Source organism: Arachis hypogaea, chromosome 9, assembly GCF_003086295.3.
Source record: "Arachis hypogaea cultivar Tifrunner chromosome 9, arahy.Tifrunner.gnm2.J5K5, whole genome shotgun sequence".
Classification (NCBI taxonomy): Eukaryota; Viridiplantae; Streptophyta; class Magnoliopsida; order Fabales; family Fabaceae; genus Arachis; species Arachis hypogaea.
This window is the reverse complement of record NC_092044.1, coordinates 119,062,275-119,081,382: the sequence shown is the minus strand read 5'-3', so window position 1 is coordinate 119,081,382 and position 19,108 is coordinate 119,062,275. Positions and strand designations below refer to the sequence as shown.

Sequence of the window (19,108 nt, the reverse complement as noted above, 5' to 3'; positions counted from 1 at the left end):
TGAATATTACAAATTTGGACTAGATTGTATAGGAGTTAGAGAGGATGGGTTAGAAGAGCCACCAACACCAGATGAGTTATTTCTTGATGCACTAAATTGAGTTGGAAATGGCAAGAAAGTTGGACTAACATTTCCAATAGAGGGGTTAAATATGAAAGAAAATGGAAAATGTGGTGTTTGTGAATTTTGATTTTGCGGTTGGATTATAGGAAATTGATTATTATAAGGAGTTTAAAAATTGAAATTAGAAAGATTTTGTGGATTTGGATTTTGAAATGTATTCGGTAGTGTGAAGTTTTGATTTGGAACTTGAGAGTTTGAGGTTTGAGATGGTTGGGTATTTGGAATTTGTGAAAAGTTTTGTAAGTAATTGAAGAATGAGTTGAGTTGGTTTGGATCTATTTTTTCGAACAAAAAATAATATTAGCAGAATTTTGATTTCGTAAACTTAGAAAAAGATGAAGAAGAGTAGTAGAAAGTGTGAGAATAGAAGTGTATCTAACTGGTATATATAGAGTAACAAAATATTAATTTATTAAAAATAACAGTAACACAGTAACAACTAGTTTTCAACGACTAATTTTGCAACGGCTAGTTTTACAACGACTAATTTAATATAATAATATAAATAATATTCAATATTAATTATGACATAAATAATTAATATAAATAATTAATTAAATAAAAATTTAATTATTTAATCTAATTAATTATTATAATTATTAATAAATTAATTATGATTTAATTATTATTTAAATAATTAATATAAATTATTATTTAAATAAAAATATAATTATTTAATATAATTATTCATTTTAATATAATTATTTAATATAATTAATTAAAATTTTATATAATTATTTATTTGCAAGTTATTATTCGTTACTTCCAATCCCTATTTAGAGGGACTTTGTTCTATTGGGTCTTGTGCAAAGACCTATTTCATTTTGCTCCAATGGGAGGAACTCATTTTGTGTCAGAAAAAGTTGTCAAGGTTCTCACCATTGGAGATGGTCTTATAATTTTATAGGCCCATGTCCGGAAGAAAAAAAAAGATCCATTCAGTGTTACGTTCTCAAGTTTTCAATGTTTGTAGGTGATACGGACTTAAAGAACATTTCTGTTATTTTAAATTAAGGAGAAAAATGAGAGTTTTGTCAAGGTCAAGAATTTAATTTTTAGAAGAATTACATTTCTTACATTTAATGGAGGAGGTAAAAGTTATTTCGCAAAAAAATGGAGATTAAAATTGAAATTTAGGAAGTTAAATTAAAAATTACATATAATTTTTTAAAAAAAAAATTGAGGGGAGGCCAGAGAGGAAAAATGGTTGAGGTAATACTCAATTTGTTTTTTGAAAGTGGAAGTCGGATTAATTTGACCTTTAAAATTTTATCATTAGATTTAAATTGGATCTCAAACTTTACAATCGAAACTTATATTAATTCTTGAACTAATCTGCGTTAACGATGTGTTGATTTGGTAAATTAATTTGTTACAATTTGAATTTCTCGCTTAAGTTCTATATGATCAAGACTTATTAAAGATCTATAAACTTGATTGTTGCTCCCAAAATCGCAAAATTTTTACATTAAATTTGTTATTGTCGTCTTCGTGAGGATATTGAGAAGTCAATTACGCTTTTAAGCAAAATTTAAGGTCTAATAGATCCTAACCACATAAAATTTAAGTGAAAAGTTCAAATCTTAGCAAAGTAACATGTAAAATTAATATATCATTCACGAAAATAAGATCAAGGACTAACGTAAATTATTATTGTAAACTTTGAGAGTCAAATTGAAATAATCGTAATTTTAAGAGTCAATTAATTTAAATTCAACTTCAAAATTTTTTATATATTCCTTTTTGCATCGTAATTTTTTAACACTTTCTTGGTATTTTTTTAGTACAATTTCGAATTATAATTTTTTTATTAATTATAATTCTATTATTACTTATAATTACTTTTTTATTTAATTTATTTTTTTAATAAAATAAATAATTCATATTATCAGGAACGTATTCAAGGGGTGCAAGTGGTAACCTTGCCACCCAACAAATTTTAAATTTATCATATATTATTATAATAAATGTATTATATAGAATAAAATTTAATAACATAATAATAATAAATAGAGTTAATATTCTTTATGTATTAGAGTTTAAATTTTACTACATACATTTATATTATTTGTATTTTTTTTATTTGATTTAAAATTCTTTTTATATTTAATTTTTTAAAATTAATTTTAACATCTATAATTATATAAAAAATACTTTAATATTATTTATAATAATATTGTTCTTTTTATAATTGGCAATTTAGTTGTTTCTTTTTTATTATTTTTCTATTACTTTTTACCTCTATTATTATATAAAAATACTTTAGTATATTTTAAATTTATATAGCAAAATTATTAGTGAGATTAATTTATATTATTTTATGTCATATTTTATAATGATTTAAAATATAAAAATTTAATTCGTTGTATATAAATACTTACAAATGTAAATTAATTAACAAAATATTTAAAAATAAATAATTTTATATTTTATTAGATGTAAAATCATAAAAGATTATAAAAAAATTATAAAGATCGAGATAATTCTTTTATTTGACAAGTATTTATTAATTTTTAATTAAAAAATTAATTATAATTATATCTGTTATCAAATATATGACATTATATTTGATTATACAAAATTTTAATTTTTTACCCCTCCATTGTTAGATTCCTAGATCCGCCTCTGCATATTATTATAAAAGAATTACAATAATAAATAGTACACAAAAATTACAATAACAAATTTTACAAAGAAATAAAAAAATATAATATATATTTTTTATCAATTTATCTAAGTATCCTTTAAAAATGATATAATATTCAGTCTTTTATTACAAAATTTAAAAAAAATTAGACCAAACACATCTAAAAATTATGAATAGTTTTTCTGTCTTTTTAAAATTAAATATACATTTAAAATACAAACTAAATAAAACTGAAATTTAAAATTTAAATTTTAAATTCTGTTTCAGATTTAATATATTTAATTATTAATATATTATAATTTAAATACATATCTAAAAATCAAATTATTCAAAATTCAAAATTTTGATTTTAAAATTATAAAATAAACTTTAAACCATCTAATTATTAACTAAATCCGTACAAAACACTCAAAGAATCAGAGAAGTCATGTTTGCCCCCACATGAAAAACTCAGAGGCTTACATCGAGAAGTCATCCGCACCACCTTCTTCTTCTGTGCTCATCCTCGACGCTGCCTTCCTCTTTCTCGGTGCTCATTCACAACGCCACATTTTCCTTCGTTAACACTCATCTTCGTGGTCACCTTCCTCCTTGTCGTCGCCGTTCATCCGCATCAACGTTGCCGTTCATCCACGCCGAAAATTTACCTAAGGTTTTGATGGGTCTCTGACACCATTACTTTTTTTTATTATTCTGTATAAATTTTTTATTTTTTTGAAATAAAAATTCGAATAAAATGGCTTGAAGAGATTTTTATATATATTGCAATCTTAAATTATTTTTGCATGTGCAATTTCTGTATTTTGAAAGTGTTTCAAAAATATTTTCTGTATAACTTTATAATTTTAGATGTGTTATGATTGTTTTTTAATGTTTAAATTTAAATTTTAGATTTATAATTTTGGATGTGTTTCAAAAATATAACTTTATAATTTTAGATGTGTTATAATCAATTGAAAATATTTTAGTTTATATATATAATTATATTCGACCATTTATCACTAGAAAGTCGTAAAACAGATCCTGCATTTTATCAAAGGTATAATAAGTAAGGAATTAATTTTTTTCTAAAGGCACTGACTTTGAATTCTTTTTTTTTATGCAGATACAAATTGAAATATTAGAGCAGAATAGAAGAAAGAAGAAAACCGTGTTACAGAGAGGGAAGAAACGTAAAAGAAGAAAATAATAACTAACTATGAATTGGGTAGAAAGTTAAAGAAATTTTAGTTTTTAAAATTTAAATTAATCTTAATTATAAATGTGTATCCTAAAAAATAGGAATATGTTTTAATTAAAAAATAATTAAATAGTATTAAAAACTAACCAAAGATTAAATTTTGTTGTACAAGTAGCATTTTTTATTTTTTATAATATTTTTCGGTATTATCTTATTTAATAATATTTTAGAGTATAATTTTTTATTATTTATAATTTATTATTACTTTATGATTATTTTTTATTTAATTTATCTCCCAGTGGGATTGAAAAAAATTTCTCAAATAATAATCAAACCTAGGACTTAAAAAGTGAACATAAAAGCTAAAATTTTTAGCCTCCCATAAACATGAGCATAATTAAACTAGTTGTAAATCAAAACTACACATAAGAAAATACTACCAAGCATGGTCGTAGTAATTTGTTGTTCTAACCATATTTTTCTTTGGTGCTTGTCCTTATAAGTTACTAGAAGGGAAGTTTTGCACTTTCTCTGTTTTAAGTATAGGCGAACAGATAAGGCTATAACATCTAACATGATGAGCACGTGTTACCATATCTAATATTAAGGGATGTTTTGCACTTTTGAAAAAAACAGAAGGAAGAAACAAAGGCAGAAACAAAGAAAAGTAAGCATTTATGCATATATCACAGAAGACAAGAAACCAAACCGAAACAAAGAAAGATGAAAAAAAAATACACATAAAACACAAACAACAACAATGGACAGTCCTTGTCTGTAGTGGCATAACACTTACAGAGACAAACTAAAGAATAGTAGGCTTGTCCTTATTGAATTAAAATAAAAGACACAACACAAACTTGGCAACAAGTCAATATCTATCGATGTTCCTTTTCAGTTAGACTTGAAGATCCAAGACAGAATCTCAGTATTCTGTGAGAATCGACCAGTGGAAGCAGATAGACCAACCTTAACTTTTTCAGGCAACTTAGTGCTCAAATCGACATCATAAGTAAGAGTGTCAGGTTGGGTGTGGAGATATGTAGAGACATGGACAGTTAACTTCTTATGAGCAGAGTTATATGTGGGGATAATTGGGATCAATGATGGGATTGGAAAAAGTATCAAATTCAACAGCAACAATTCTGTCAGATGCATTATTAAAAAGGCCGAGAAACATTCCAGAAGATTTAGGAGAAATTTAAGTGTCGGTATTAGCAAGGAAGAAGGCAAGACCATCAGCAGGTCCAGGTGTATAATCAGTATTATAGGGCTTTGAGATGCGAAAGATGAAGGTGGTTTCAAATCCTGCTCGAAAGCCACTATGGTCGTAGAGGTGCACAGGGTCGAAGAATAGGACTCGGCCAATTCTGTTTCCCAGTGGGTTGCCTTCGTCATCGAGTTTGGTGAGTCGAATGATATGGTGATCGGTAATGGTTGCGTCTCCTTGCAATTGGATCTCCTTGGAGTGCTTAGGATCAAATTTGGGGAAGTTAAATGAGACACCCATGGCTATGGTTTTTGTGGTTTTTGGAAATGAAATGAGATGCCAAGCCTACTCCACCAGCTCGGTATTTATAGTGTGGCGATTGGTCTGATTAAGTACCTTATTAGCTTCCTTCTTAAATAGTGTAGTTATTAGTAGATAGGTTGTTTTTCACATGCATGGCCTTTAACAACCATTATTAACACTACGTCACGTCCATAGTGTAATATATATGGCGTCACCCTCTACCTTCATCACCTATCATAAATGCTTCTTATCTATACTACTACGCGTTATCATGCACTTACTCGATTCAATTATTGATGAGATCCCTTAATACCAGAAGACCACCTTGCTAATATAGTCTTTCATTCTTGTTTAGCTAGATTGTTCGTCCATGATAAATGCTTATACTACCAACTATTTTTAATGATTTGTACTGCAAGTCTTCAACATGTATGTGAATGCATGACTATGAGGCAAGGATATTAATCCTATAGCTTCCAAATTCCAACTATCTTCCTATTCTTATATAGTGGAATCCTATAGCTAGTAGGGTTTTAGGATATCGAAAGATTGTTTTATATTAATAAATTGAGAGATGTAAGAGGATTATACTACAATTTATTGTTTTTGGTCATCATTTAGTCATCAATATTTAAAAGTAGGAGATAAAATATGTGGTTAGATTACTAAACTAAAAATAAATTGAGTTGATAGTTAAATAATGGCCAAAATTAATAAATTTTAATGGTCTTCTAATATTTTTTTAATAAATACATTAATTAAAAAAATTAAGAAATTATTTTTTATGCACACATCAATTAATTATTTTAAAATTATTTTATATTATAAATTGTAAATTATAAAATCTTTATTCTAAATCTTAAATATAAAAAAATTTAAATTAACTAATATTAATTAACAAAAAATTAATTTTTTTATATTTTTTTAAAAAAATATAAGAAAAAATAAAATGAATCCACAAAACTTGGAATATATTTACTATATATATTGTAAAAATCAGGAAAAAAATAAAGAAAGTTAAAATGAGTCGTAATCTATTTATTAGTTTATTATTTAAATATTTTTTTATATTTCATTTTTATTTGTTGAAATATTAATTTTCTTCTATTTGTAGACAAATACTATTTCTATAGTCATAATTAAGTTCTATATCATTTTGACATATAAGAGGATCATGATGCGTAAGCTTTAGGGTTGGCAATGGGTTGAGTAGGGTAGAGTTTAAACCCTATCCGACCTTATCTATGGATTGAAAATTTTATTAAAATTCTACTCTATTATATTCTTGAGTTGAGAATTTCTCAACCTTAATCCTACCCGTACCTTAAAGTTTTAAACCCTACGTCACCATATTCTACCCGCAGAAATATCAATTTTTTTCAAAATAAATATAAATTCAATCATTTCGAATTTCTTACATATTAATAAAATAAAAAATTAAAACTAATACTTTAAATTACTAAATTAACTAACTAGTATAATGGTTACTCATTTATTTTAAGTCTTTACATGAGAGAGGTTGTGGGTTCAACTTTTACCTCTTTTACTATATACCTAATTTTTATAAAATATGTGTTATATAAAGGGTGTGGGTAGAGTACACCCTAAACTCGTACCCTACCCTTAAAAGTGAGTCAAGCTAGCTCATGAGCCAGTTCGAGCTCGACTCATTAATAGTTTGATAAGCTGAACTCGTGAGCTGGTAAGCCAAGCTCGAACTTGAATTTGAACTCATAAATTAAATGAGCCGAGCTTGATTTTGGATAAGCTCAGCTCATTAGCTCGTTAGCTGGCTCGATTATATATGTAATATTAAAAGTATAGATTAAATGCATATAAGATATGCGTATTAATAATTTAATATATATATATATATATATATATATATATATAATAGTAATATATAATTTTACATATATTAATGCTCTTAATTATTTAAAATTTTATAGTCATTTTTTATATATAATTTTGATATAGGACATAACTAAAAAATTTATAATTGATAGAAAGACAATATATTAACTTTTTAAAATATTTTTTAAATATTTTTTAATATATAAGTTATAATTTATTGATATAGAATTATAGATTATGTTTCTATTATTTGAGCCAGCTCGTGAGCTCGAGCTAGCTCGTGAGCTCGAGTTAGCTCGTGAGTTTTCGTTGAGTCGAGTTTGAGCTTATGAAATAGAAGGACTCTTTGGGAAAATCAGCATAGAAGGATTTGTAAGCAATGAGATTGGACAGTTTAGGTTCAGAAACAAGACGAAGAGGAAAGTCAATGACTGTACCACGAATATGACGAGCCTGGGACGAGGGAAGCTCTTCGTCTCCTTTATGAGGTGTCTCTTACCCCAGGAAGAACTGGGTTGGAAAGAGCTGGGCTGAGAGGCATTAAGAGGAGTAGAAGTAGGGCAAGGAGCCACGTCAGGACGCCAAGCAGTGGTGTTGGTGCGAGCCATTTCAGGAACAGTGTTACGAGGAGAGGGAGGAGGAGAGTTAGTTGGAGAAGGAGATGATTGTGAGTGAAGTAAGGTAGGGAACGAGGGATGAGAACGTGAAGAGTGGGAACCACTATGAGAGCCTCTGTGGACTGCTCTTTTCTTACGAGTCATACTTATAGAACACTGGTTGGCTTTAGAGAGTAAAGAGATGGGTGGAGAATTGAAAAGAGTGGTGTGTGAAAGGGTGCATGTAGTGGAGAGTTAATATAGGTTTGGGGTAGTGTAAATGTTTTATCTTGAAAAAGAGGATAAAAATGAAAACTTTGAAACCTTTTAGAAGTTACAGCTGTAACTTTCGAAAATTCAATTTTAAAAATTTTAATTAAAAAGATGTAATATGAAGGAAGGTCCAAATTAAAATTGAAATGCAGATATTTTATAATGTTAAGTTTTTGGGACTAAAGGTAACTTTCAGATATCCAAGTCTATATAGCTTCACAAAAGGTGGCCCACATGATATTGAACAAATATACACATCAAGCCCAACAAGTCTAACGAGCCATCTACAAGTCCAGGTGTCTCCACAGTAAGTTAATGAACTCTACTCATTATATGCCCGGAAAAATTCCATCTTAATCTATGAGACAAAAAGCTTAAACCAGAACAACAGAAAAATTAAAAAAAGTTTGATGAATCAAGAATGCTCAGAGTAGTTCGTAATTTGCAGAACCTCTCTTCTATCAATGGTTTAGTAAAAATATCAGCTAGTTGATCTTCAGATTTAACAAACTGAATATCTAAATTTCCATTTTACACATGTTCTCTTATAGAATGAAATCTAACTTCAATGTGCTTTGTTCTTGAGTGCAAAACAGGATTTTTTGAAATATTTAAAGCACTCATGTTGTCACAAAAATAATGGAATATTAGATACTTTCAGCTTATAATCAGCTAACTGAGTTTTCAACCATAATAATTGAGAGTAACAAGAAGATGCTACAATATACTTAGCTTCGGCAGTGGAGAGTGCCACTGTTGCTTGCTTCTTACTTGACCATACATTGAGAGACTTGCCAAGGAAGCAGCACATGCCACTTGTGCTTCTTCTATCAATTTTGTCCCCAACAAAATTTGCATCACAATAACCCACTAATTGAAAATAATCAGTTTTGGAATACCATAAACCATAATTAGTTGTACCAAGCACATATTGGATGATCCTCTTGACAGCTGAAAGGTGAGATTCCTTAGACTTTGATTAGAATCTTGGGCATACACCAACGCTTTGTATGATGTCAGGCCTTGAAGAGGTTAGATACATCAAAGAACAAATCATTCCTCTGTAACATGTCTCATCAACGTCTCTAGCTAGCATGTTCATCTTTATCAAGCTTGATGTTAAGATGCATAGGATTTTTCATTGACTTGACACACTCCAGCCCAAATTTCTTGACAAGTTCCTTTAAATATTTTTCTTGATGCACAAATATGCCTTTTGCAGTTTGCTTAATTTGCAAGCCTAGGAAGAAGGTTATTTCTCCCATCATGCTCATATCAAATTTACTTGTCATTAGTTTAGCAAAATCTGCACACAAAGCCTCATCAGCTGAACCAAAAATGATATCATCAACATAGACTTGCACAAGAATAAAACGATCATGATAATTCTTAATAAATAGAGTGGTGTCCGTAGCTCCTCTTTGAAAATTATTTTTCAATAAAAATGAGCTAACCCTCTCATACCAAGCTCTAGGAGCTTGTCTTAAACTATATAAGATTTTAGCTAGTTTGAAAACATGGTGAGAAAAAGTTTTGTTTTCAAACCCAAGAGGTTAAGCCACATAGACCTCTTTATCTATTATACCATCGAGGAATGCACACTTTACGTCTATTTGGAATAGTTTGAAGCCGCAATAAGCTGCATAAGCAAGGAGCAATCTAATGGCTTCCATTCGAGCTACAGGTACAAATGATTCATCGAAATCAATCCATTCCTCTTGATCATAGCCTTGAGCAACCAATCTTGCTTTGTTTCGGATAATGGTTCCATCTTCACCTAATTTGTTTCTAAAAATCCATTTAGTGTCAGTGACTTTCTTTCTATTTGAGTGAAGCACTAAGGTTCAGACCTAATTTTTCTCAAACTGCTGCAATTCTTCCTCCATGGTTAATATCCAAGATGGATCAGCAAGTGCTTCTTGGATATTTTGAGGTTCAATCTTTGATATAAGAGCTAAGTTGTTGGATTCAGCCTTTTTCAAAGATGATCTAGTTGATATTTCTTTGGAGGGATCACCTATAATGAATTATTCAGGCTAATTTCTCAGAAAATTCCATTCCCTAGGCCTTCTGGTTTGAGTTGAGAATTTAGGTTTCTCCTGATCAGCAATGGCCTCTGCATCAGTATTTTCTGCTGGAACAGGAGATAATTCCAAATTATCTCCTGCAGAATTGAGATTTTTGCTGCTAGCAGGTGCAGTTTCTTGAGAACTTGAGTTTTGAGACACTGACTTAGTATTCTTGGGCAATTTAGCTTCAAAACCTGGACTATCATCAATACAAACACTAGGAACAGAATTAGACTCATAAAATGTGACATGCATGGTACCACTCGTGTACGTGGAAGCATGTTCGCGACGCCAACATTCTCTTCTGCCTCAGACACTCGCGTACACGAAGGGTATCTCACGTATGCGGAACTCCTGTTTGGCAAAAATGTGATTTTTTACAAAGTTTAGCCAATTCTCTAACTTTTCAAACCACTGTAGCTATCCTCTATGGTCTGATACCTAGTCTTTAAGCTTAGAAAATAGAGTGAACCCATAGAGGAGGATTGTGAAGTGGAGGAATTGAATTAAAAAGGGTGAATACGGTGATATATAATATGAATAATGAAATGATTTCATGTGAAATATTTGAGGAAGTGTAGAAATGTATGAATGTATGAGTAATGAATGAGACATAATTAATAAAAATGATGATATTGATGAGTTGATGTGGGGAAGGTGGTAGAGCGCTAATCCCTCGATATTTTTTCCCGCATTTTCTGTGATTGTGATATGTTAGATGTGTAGAAGGTGGTAGGGCGCTAATCCCTCGATTCATTCTCTCGCATTTCTTGTAATGGTGTTGTGTGGGATGTGAGAAAGGTGGTAGGGCACTAATCACCCAACGTGTTCTCTCTCTCTCTCTCTCAATAGTTGAGTTTAATAAAATATCTCATTTTTTATTTTGTAATAATTAATTTCAGTATATTTATATTATGCATAATAATAATAATTGTTAACAAAAATATTTGAGATTCTAAAAAAAAAAAGTTTGTTGCTTCTAAAAATATGAGTATAATATAACTAAAAAAAGTCTTAAGATTTTGGCGGCAATAATAATGGCAAGTAAAGTGAATAACATTACAATTTTAGAATAATTTTTAGTGGTCACATAAATTGCCGGTAAAATGGATTTTGGCATCAATAGTAATGACTAATAAAAATGAATAACATTGCAATTTTAAAATTAGTTTTGGTGGCCATATAAATTGCCAAGAAGATGACCGCTAAAAGTTATATACTTTTTGCGGCTATTAAAAGGGTTTTAATCGGTAAATATTATAATTGCCACTAAAATTTTTTAGCGACAAAACATAAAACTGCTAATGTTTAATTGCTAATAAATATGTTAGCAGCTATTTTTATTGTCACTAAAAATAAAATAAATAACCGCTAAAAATAATTTTTTGTGGTGAAGAAAAAAAAGCCTACGATAACTTGGCTAAAAACTTGCTTTAATAAATGTTTGGGTACTTCATTTTATTGTTTTATTAAAATTCCAAAGTCAACTTAGCATACTATTCTCAACAAATTTTAGTTTTATGTGTTTTTATTTTCTAAAAATATTAAAGAGAATGAAATTTTGTGTTTAAAAACTAAAATTTTAGTTTTAATATCTCTAATTATTAATATATAATAGTAAATCTTAATCTCTTAATTCAATTTCAGCACTGCATACTAAAGCAGCCTATGGGAACAACACACAGAGACCGATAAGGATTGTAACATATAGGTATAGCATGAGCAAATATAGCGCACCCAATGATCTCCTAAAGTAACACCAATCTTGAAGACAAATATAAATAGAAATCCAAACAACAAATCATGTGGGGGCACACACATAAATAATCCAAATGATAATTCGAATTTTATGACAAGCTCATTTTTAATTCTTTTTTATTTTATTTTTTATTTTTGTAAAATTAGGGTTTATGCATTAAATTTATGGTAAAAAATTTAAAAATAAAATATTATTTAGATCACTAATGTTTAGATTATTTTAATTTAATCTTTAACATTTTAAATGTTTTATTTTTTTAAAGTTTTAAATTGATTCATTATTATCATACCACTAAATTTGACATAAATAATTGAAAAAAACTCAAAACAGTCCCTGATATTTATCTCAAAAGACAATAAGATTCTTGAAAAAAAAAATAACCAACCCGGCCCCTGAGATTTATTTTTATAGGACTGATTAGCACCTGTGCCAAAAAAAAATTTTTCTGTCAAATTTAATGACGAGATAACATTTAATCTGTTTAAAATTTTTTGGGACTAAAATAAAGTGTTTAAAAATTTTTGAGATCGAAATAAAACGTTTAAAATGTTAAGTACCAAATTAAAACTTAATTTAAATATTAGGAATCAAAATAATACATCCAAAACTTAAATAATAAATAAATTGAGTTAAAATAATCAGATACTACTATTAGATAACTTATTATTAACATATATTCATTCAAATTGTATTTGTTGAATTAATATTTATCTTCTATTTGTTACACATTATACCATTTCTATATATATATACATGGTTAACTTCTATATAATTTTGACATATAATGAAGTTATGATTTGTAAGCTTCAATTCTATAATGATAAATTAACTACGTACAGGCGAACACAGATAAGGTTGTAACATCTAACATGATGAGCATGTGTTGCCATATTTAATATTAAGGGATGTTTTGCACTTTTGAAAAGACAGATGGAAGAAATAAAGGCAAAAACGAAGAAAATAAAGTAAGCATTCATGCATATATCACAGAAGACAAGAAACCACACCGAAACAAAGAAACATAAAAGAAAAAGTATACGGAAAACACAAACAACAACAATGGACAGCCCTTGCCTGTATTCGTAGTGGCATAACACTTACAGAGACAAACTAAAGAGTACTAGGCTTGTCCTTATTGAATTAAAATCAAAGACACAACACAAACTTGGCAACAATTCAACATCGATCGATGTTCCTCCTCAGTTGGACTTGAAGATCCAAGACAGAATCTCAGTAGTCTGCGAGAATTGTCCAGTAGAAGCAGATATTCCAACCTTAACCTTGTCAGGCAGCTTAGTACTCAAATCGACATCATAAGTAAGAGTGTCGGGTTGGGTGTGGAGATATGTAGAGACATGGACAGTTAACTTCTTATGAGCAGAGTTATATGTTATCTTTGCAGTAGTTATCGCTGCATCATGAAAATTCCAGTAACAAACTTTTGATGACCTGATAGAGTTAATATCAACTCCGATGTGGGGATAATTGGGATCCCCAACTTCAGAGTTGGAAAAAGTATCAAATTCAACAGCAACAATTTTGTCAGATGCATCATTAAAGAGGCCGAGAAACATTCCAGAAGATTGAGGAGGAATTTCAGTGTCGGCACTAGCAAGGAAGAAGGCAAGACCATCACCAGGTCCAGGTGTATAATCAGTGTTATAGGGTTTTGAGATGCGAAAGACGAAGGTGGTTTCAAATCCTGCTCGAAAGCCACTATGGTCGTAGAGGTGCACAGGGTCGGAGAATAAGACTCGGCCAACTCTGTTTCCCAGTGGGTTGCCCTGGTCATCGAGATTGGTGAGTCGAATGATATGGTGATCGGTAATGGTTGCGTCTCCTTGGAATTGGATCTCCTTGGAGTGCTTAGGGTCAAATTTGTGCAAGTTAAATGAGACACCCATGGCTATGGTTTTTGTGGTTTTTGGAAATGAAATGAGATGCCAAGCCTACTCCACCAGCTCGGTATTTATAGTGTGGCGATTGGTCTGATTAAGTACCTTATTAGCTTCCTTCTTAAATAGTGTAGTTATTAGTAGATAGGTTGTTTTTCACATGCATGGCCTTTAACAACCATTATTAACACTACGTCACGTCCATAGTGTAATATATATGGCGTCACCCTCTACCTTCATCACCTATCATAAATGCTTCTTATCTATACTACTACGCGTTATCATGCACTTACTCGATTCAATTATTGATGAGATCCCTTAATACCAGAAGACCACCTTGCTAATATAGTCTTTCATTCTTGTTTAGCTATTTTTAATTATTTGTACTGCAAGTCTGCAACGTGTATGTGAATGCATGACTTTGAGGCAAGGATATTAATCCTATAGCTTCCAAATTCCAACTATCTTCCTATTCTTATATAGTGGAATTCAAAATGTCACCATCTGCTTTGTATATCCAAGAGAGCTAGAGTTGCAGTGCTGTGCTGATGCTAATACCAAGCTAAGAGTGAGTTCTTGGAGCCGACACCCAAAGAGTACAACTGTTTTTGTAGCCTCCAGCCTTTGGTAGTAGGGTCTTAGGATATTGAAAGATTGTTTTATATTAATAAATAGAGAAATGCAAGAAATGCTAGAGCAGAATAAGAGTTTTATGGTTTTTGTCATTAATTAGTTGTCAGTGTGTAAAAGTATAAGATAAATTATATTAATAAATTTTGCCTAATATTTCTCTAATAAATAACATTAATCAAAGAATATTAAATTATTTTATATTATAAATTGTAAATTATAAAATTTTATTTCTAAATTTAAATTATCAAAAAATTTTAAATTAAGTAATATTAATTAACTAAAAAATAATTTTTTGTATTTTTTTAAAAAATAGAAAAAAATAAAATGAATCCACAAAACTTGAAATATATTTACTATATATATTGTAAAAATCAGAAAAAAAAATAATGAAAGTTAAAATGAGTCGTAATCTAGCTATTTATTAGTTTATTATTTAAATTTTTTTATATATTTCATTTTTATTTGTTGAAATATTATTTTTCTTCTATTTGTAGACAAATACGATATCTATAGTTATAATTAAGTTCTATATCATTTTGACATATAAGAGGATCATGATGTGTAAGCTTATACTAACGCTGGAACGTCGTTTGGCACACTAATCTTGACGAGGTCAATAATCTCACTATGGTGGAAGTAGCTAAGAATCCCATTTTTCTCCATAAAGTCCTCCAGAATTGACTCATGAACTTCACGTCTCGATCTGAAGTGATTATTTGAGGGATACCATGCAAGCGTACAATCTCTTTAAAGTACAAATCTGATATGTAGGATGCATCATCTGTCTTATAAATTCGAAGCTAAAATGTTGTTGGTGATCAAGTAGAATTGGTGAAATTTGATGATGGCATTGAGAATTAATAAGAAATGAATTGATGAATTGATAACATGATTTAAGATATGAAAATGGTTTGATTTTGGAAGGGGTTTGATTTTTAATTGGTTTGATTTTATAAATGTTTTGATATTAGAAATGGTTTTGATTTATTGAAAATGATTTGAAAGAGTTTGAGAAATAGTTAGGATGGGACCCGAGAAGGGTGGCAAAGTCCAAGTTTTAGGGGAGATGCTGTCGAAATTTTGTTATAAAAATTTAAGACTTTGTTTAAAATGTTATTTAGAAAAAAGTTGGATTTAAAAAGTTATATTGTATGATTTATTAAGAAAATACTTATGTTTCGAGTTTAATTCATTTAAGAAAAGTATATGCTTTGAGTTCGATTTATTTTGAAAAGAATTATTTTACGATTTTAAATTATTTAAAAAATTTATGTTTTAAGGTTAATTTAAATATGAAAAGAGCTTATGTTTTGAATTTGATTTAAGAATTTCATTCGGAAAAGTTTTAGTGAACTTTAAAAATAATTGAATTTCGATTGAATGGTTTCGTTTTGTGATGTCTTGAAAAAAGTTAAGGAATTAGTTTTAACGATGAAATTGGGATTGATTTTGATTTTGAAATTAGTTCGGAACTTCTAACTTGTATGATTTGATTTTGATTTGATTTTGAAACTTTATTGGATTAAATTCAGTTTGAAAACAATGATTGTTAAGGATTATGAACTCAAGAAAATGAGATTGGTTGTCGCTCCCCTAAAGTCTAGAGGCCTTGCTGACAGGTTTAACCAATAAATAGTTTTCCTTTGTCTTTTGAAAGAAGAATTAGTTTAAGCAAAATTGTTTTAATAGGTTTTGGAGAATGTCACAAAGAGCTGATTTTGGTTTTAAAAGAAAAAAAGAACGAAAAGAAAAGGAGAAAAGCAGAGATATGGTGGTGAGTCCACCGAAATTTACTTTCCAGAGATACATCGGCCAATCCAGGGGATGGTCGCACCTGTAAGACAGAGGTTGCTTACAGAGGTTATCGCTACATACATTGGCTAGAAAGAGCCTCACTTGTAAGACAAAGGTTGTTTACAGAGGTTATGTTTACATACATCGGCTCAAGAGAGTCGCACCTGTAAGATAAAGGTTGCTTACAGAGGTTATGTTTACATACATCCCCATTTCTTACCCCCTATTCCCCCCCTTTTCAGCTACAGGTGCGAAAATTTAGTGCGGAATTACACGAGCATAGAAGATTGAGTTTATGAGTTAAGTTCTTAGATTTTATTTTTTCCCCCGTCATTTATCGTTTTGGTTTTCTTGAGGGGATAGGACTTGTATTTAAGTATCTTGAAATAAGTCTATGTAAATAATGTTATGTGAATATCTATCTTTGTGATTAAGTGATTAAAGTAAAACCTTTTTCGTTTTTTTAACTAAAGTTTCGGTTCGTATTCACGAAGGTTCAATATTAAATAAACATAGTATATAATTAAAGGAATAGAAATAAGTGACGCTTGAACTTTTAGTACGGTCATGAGATGTTAAAAGTTAGGATGTTACAAGAAGCGTGCGATAACTTGGCTAAAAATTTGCATTAATAAATGCTTGGGCGCTTAATTTTATTGTTTTATTAAAACTCCAAAGTCAACTGAGCATACTGTCAGACTAATTCAGCAGAGCTTTATACCATCTTTAGTAGGGAACTCATCCCAGTTCTTATTTATGGCCCACCTGTCATAAAAAGTAACTCCACATAAGCTTTTGCGTCATAAACAGTAAATAGGAACTCAAAGCATCTCTCTCTTCTCCATTAGGAGGAACTAACTTTAGTCCCTGTTGTGGTCCCACTTAATTAATTAATTAAAACACTTAAAATTAATGTAATTAATTTTTTTCAATAATATAATTTAAATTTATAAATTTAAAAATAATTCACTATTAAAAGATCTTAATATTAAATAAATTCATATATAACAATAATACACAATATATAATTTGGGATTACACTAATTTGTAAAATCACTTAATATAAAGAAAAACATAATTAAGCTCTATAGTTGACGACAAGCATTGTGAAATTGCCATATGTGTTTAATCAAGTCCTCTTTCAATTGTCTATGTTGCTGCCTATTTCAAAGTTGAGCATTTCTTTGGAGAAATTGATGGTATGGTGCAAAATCTTCTTCTCCCAGCTGAAGTTGTGATAAGCCATTTTCAACATCATCATACTCTAAGCCTTGAGCAAAATTTACTGCATAAGTGTCTCTTTCATTCTCAACAATCATATTATGCAATATAATACAAGTTCTCATTATGTTGGCAAGTTTCTTCTTTTCCCAAAAGCAAGTTGGACCACGTATAATTGCAAAGCGTACTTGCAACACTCCGAATGCTTGCTCCACATCTTTTCTTTGCCCTTCTTGATATTGTGCAAATAACTTGCATTTCTCTCCTTGTGGCTTTGAGATTGATTTGACAAATGTGGCCCATTCAGGATAAATACCATCTGCTAAATAGTATCCCATAGTATAATTATTACCATTAATAGTATAATTTACCTCCGGAGCATGGTCATTTAGAATATCATCGAACACTGGAGAACGATCTAACATGTTGATATCGTTATTTGAACCAGAAACTTCAAAGAACGCATGCCATATCCAAAGGTCTGAAGATGCTACAACCTCAAGTACTATGGTTGCAACCCCACGATAACCACTCATGTACATACCTTTCCATGTCTTTGGACAATTTTTCCATTGCCAATGCATGCAGTCAATGCTACCCAAGATGCCAGGAAAGCCACAGCCCTCTGCCATTTGTAGCAGGCGTCGTACATCATTTGGATTTGGTTTTTACAAGTATTCATCCTCAAACACCGAAATGACACCTTCAACAATTTTTTTCAAGCATTCGATTGTAGTGCTCTCGCCTATGCGCACATAATCATCAACAACATCAGCTGCTATGCCATATGCTAACATCCGTATCGCAGCGGTACATTTTTGGAGTGGTGACAAGCCTCTTCTTCCAGTTGCATCAACCCTCTGTTGGAAATACGGATAGACGTTTGAGAGAGCGTCTACTATCCGAAGGAACACATGTCTTCTCATTCGAAATCTCCGTCAGAAAATGTCAGCATTATACACCGGTTCATCTGCAAAGTAATCTTGGAAAAGACGATCATGTCCTGCTTCTCGATCTCTGTTGATCCATTTACGAGGAGTTGGGATAGAGCTTCTATCGATATCTTCTTCTTCTGAATCTTCGAGTAAATACTCATCGATCCAATTATCTATGAGTGTGTTATCTTGCCGTCTTCTCTTGCCATACAAAGCCTCATTAGACATATCATCAAAATTTCTAGTCATATCTAGAAATGTAATTTTTAGTTCTCTTTCGAGGTGAGAAACAAGAGTTGAAGTGGAGTTGCAGAGTCATTCATAGTTGATATTTATAAGTGTGTCTGCAATAAGTACCTACTCCTCAACGGCTAGTTTTACAACGGCTACTTAACGGCTAGTTTTGCAATGGCTACTTAACGACTATTTTTGCAATGGTTACTTTCATGAACAATAACGGCACAATAATATTGAATAGTTTAAAATATTACATCAGAAATAAATAAAATAAACTACATCACATATCAGTAATACGCAATAAAAAGAAGAACATACTACATAACTCTACAAATACAGAGAACCATTAAGTAAACCACTTGACGATTATTTTCTCACA

The 19,108-nt window shown here is 30.1% G+C and overlaps 2 protein-coding genes across 2 annotated transcripts; both read right to left on the bottom strand.

Annotated features, from left to right (window-relative positions):
- Window positions 1–4,844: 4,844 nt before the first annotated feature.
- LOC112709638 (agglutinin-2-like) lies at window positions 4,845–5,460 on the bottom strand. The gene is made up of 2 exons (XM_025761520.1): window positions 5,187–5,460; window positions 4,845–5,095 (listed from the first exon to the last, which is right to left on the bottom strand). The coding sequence occupies exons 1-2, from the start codon at window positions 5,458–5,460 to the stop codon at window positions 4,845–4,847; spliced, it is 525 nt and encodes a 174-aa protein (XP_025617305.1).
- A 7,753-nt stretch (window positions 5,461–13,213) lies between these two features.
- Window positions 13,214–13,918, bottom strand: LOC112709637 (lectin-like). Its single transcript, XM_025761519.1, has one exon. It carries the CDS (start codon window positions 13,916–13,918, stop codon window positions 13,214–13,216), a length of 705 nt encoding a protein of 234 aa, XP_025617304.1.
- Window positions 13,919–19,108: the final 5,190 nt, after the last annotated feature.

Bases quoted from the DNA above. Each gene is read 5' to 3' on its own strand.
- LOC112709638 (XM_025761520.1), bottom strand. From the start codon at position 5,460: ATGGGTGTCTCATTTAACTTCCCCAAATTTGATCCTAAGCACTCCAAG. The intron at 5,096-5,186 runs GTCTTGCCTTCT...TGCATCTGACAG, and splicing joins TACACCTGGACCTGCTGATG to AATTGTTGCTGTTGAATTTG.
- LOC112709637 (XM_025761519.1), bottom strand. From the start codon at position 13,918: ATGGGTGTCTCATTTAACTTGCACAAATTTGACCCTAAGCACTCCAAG.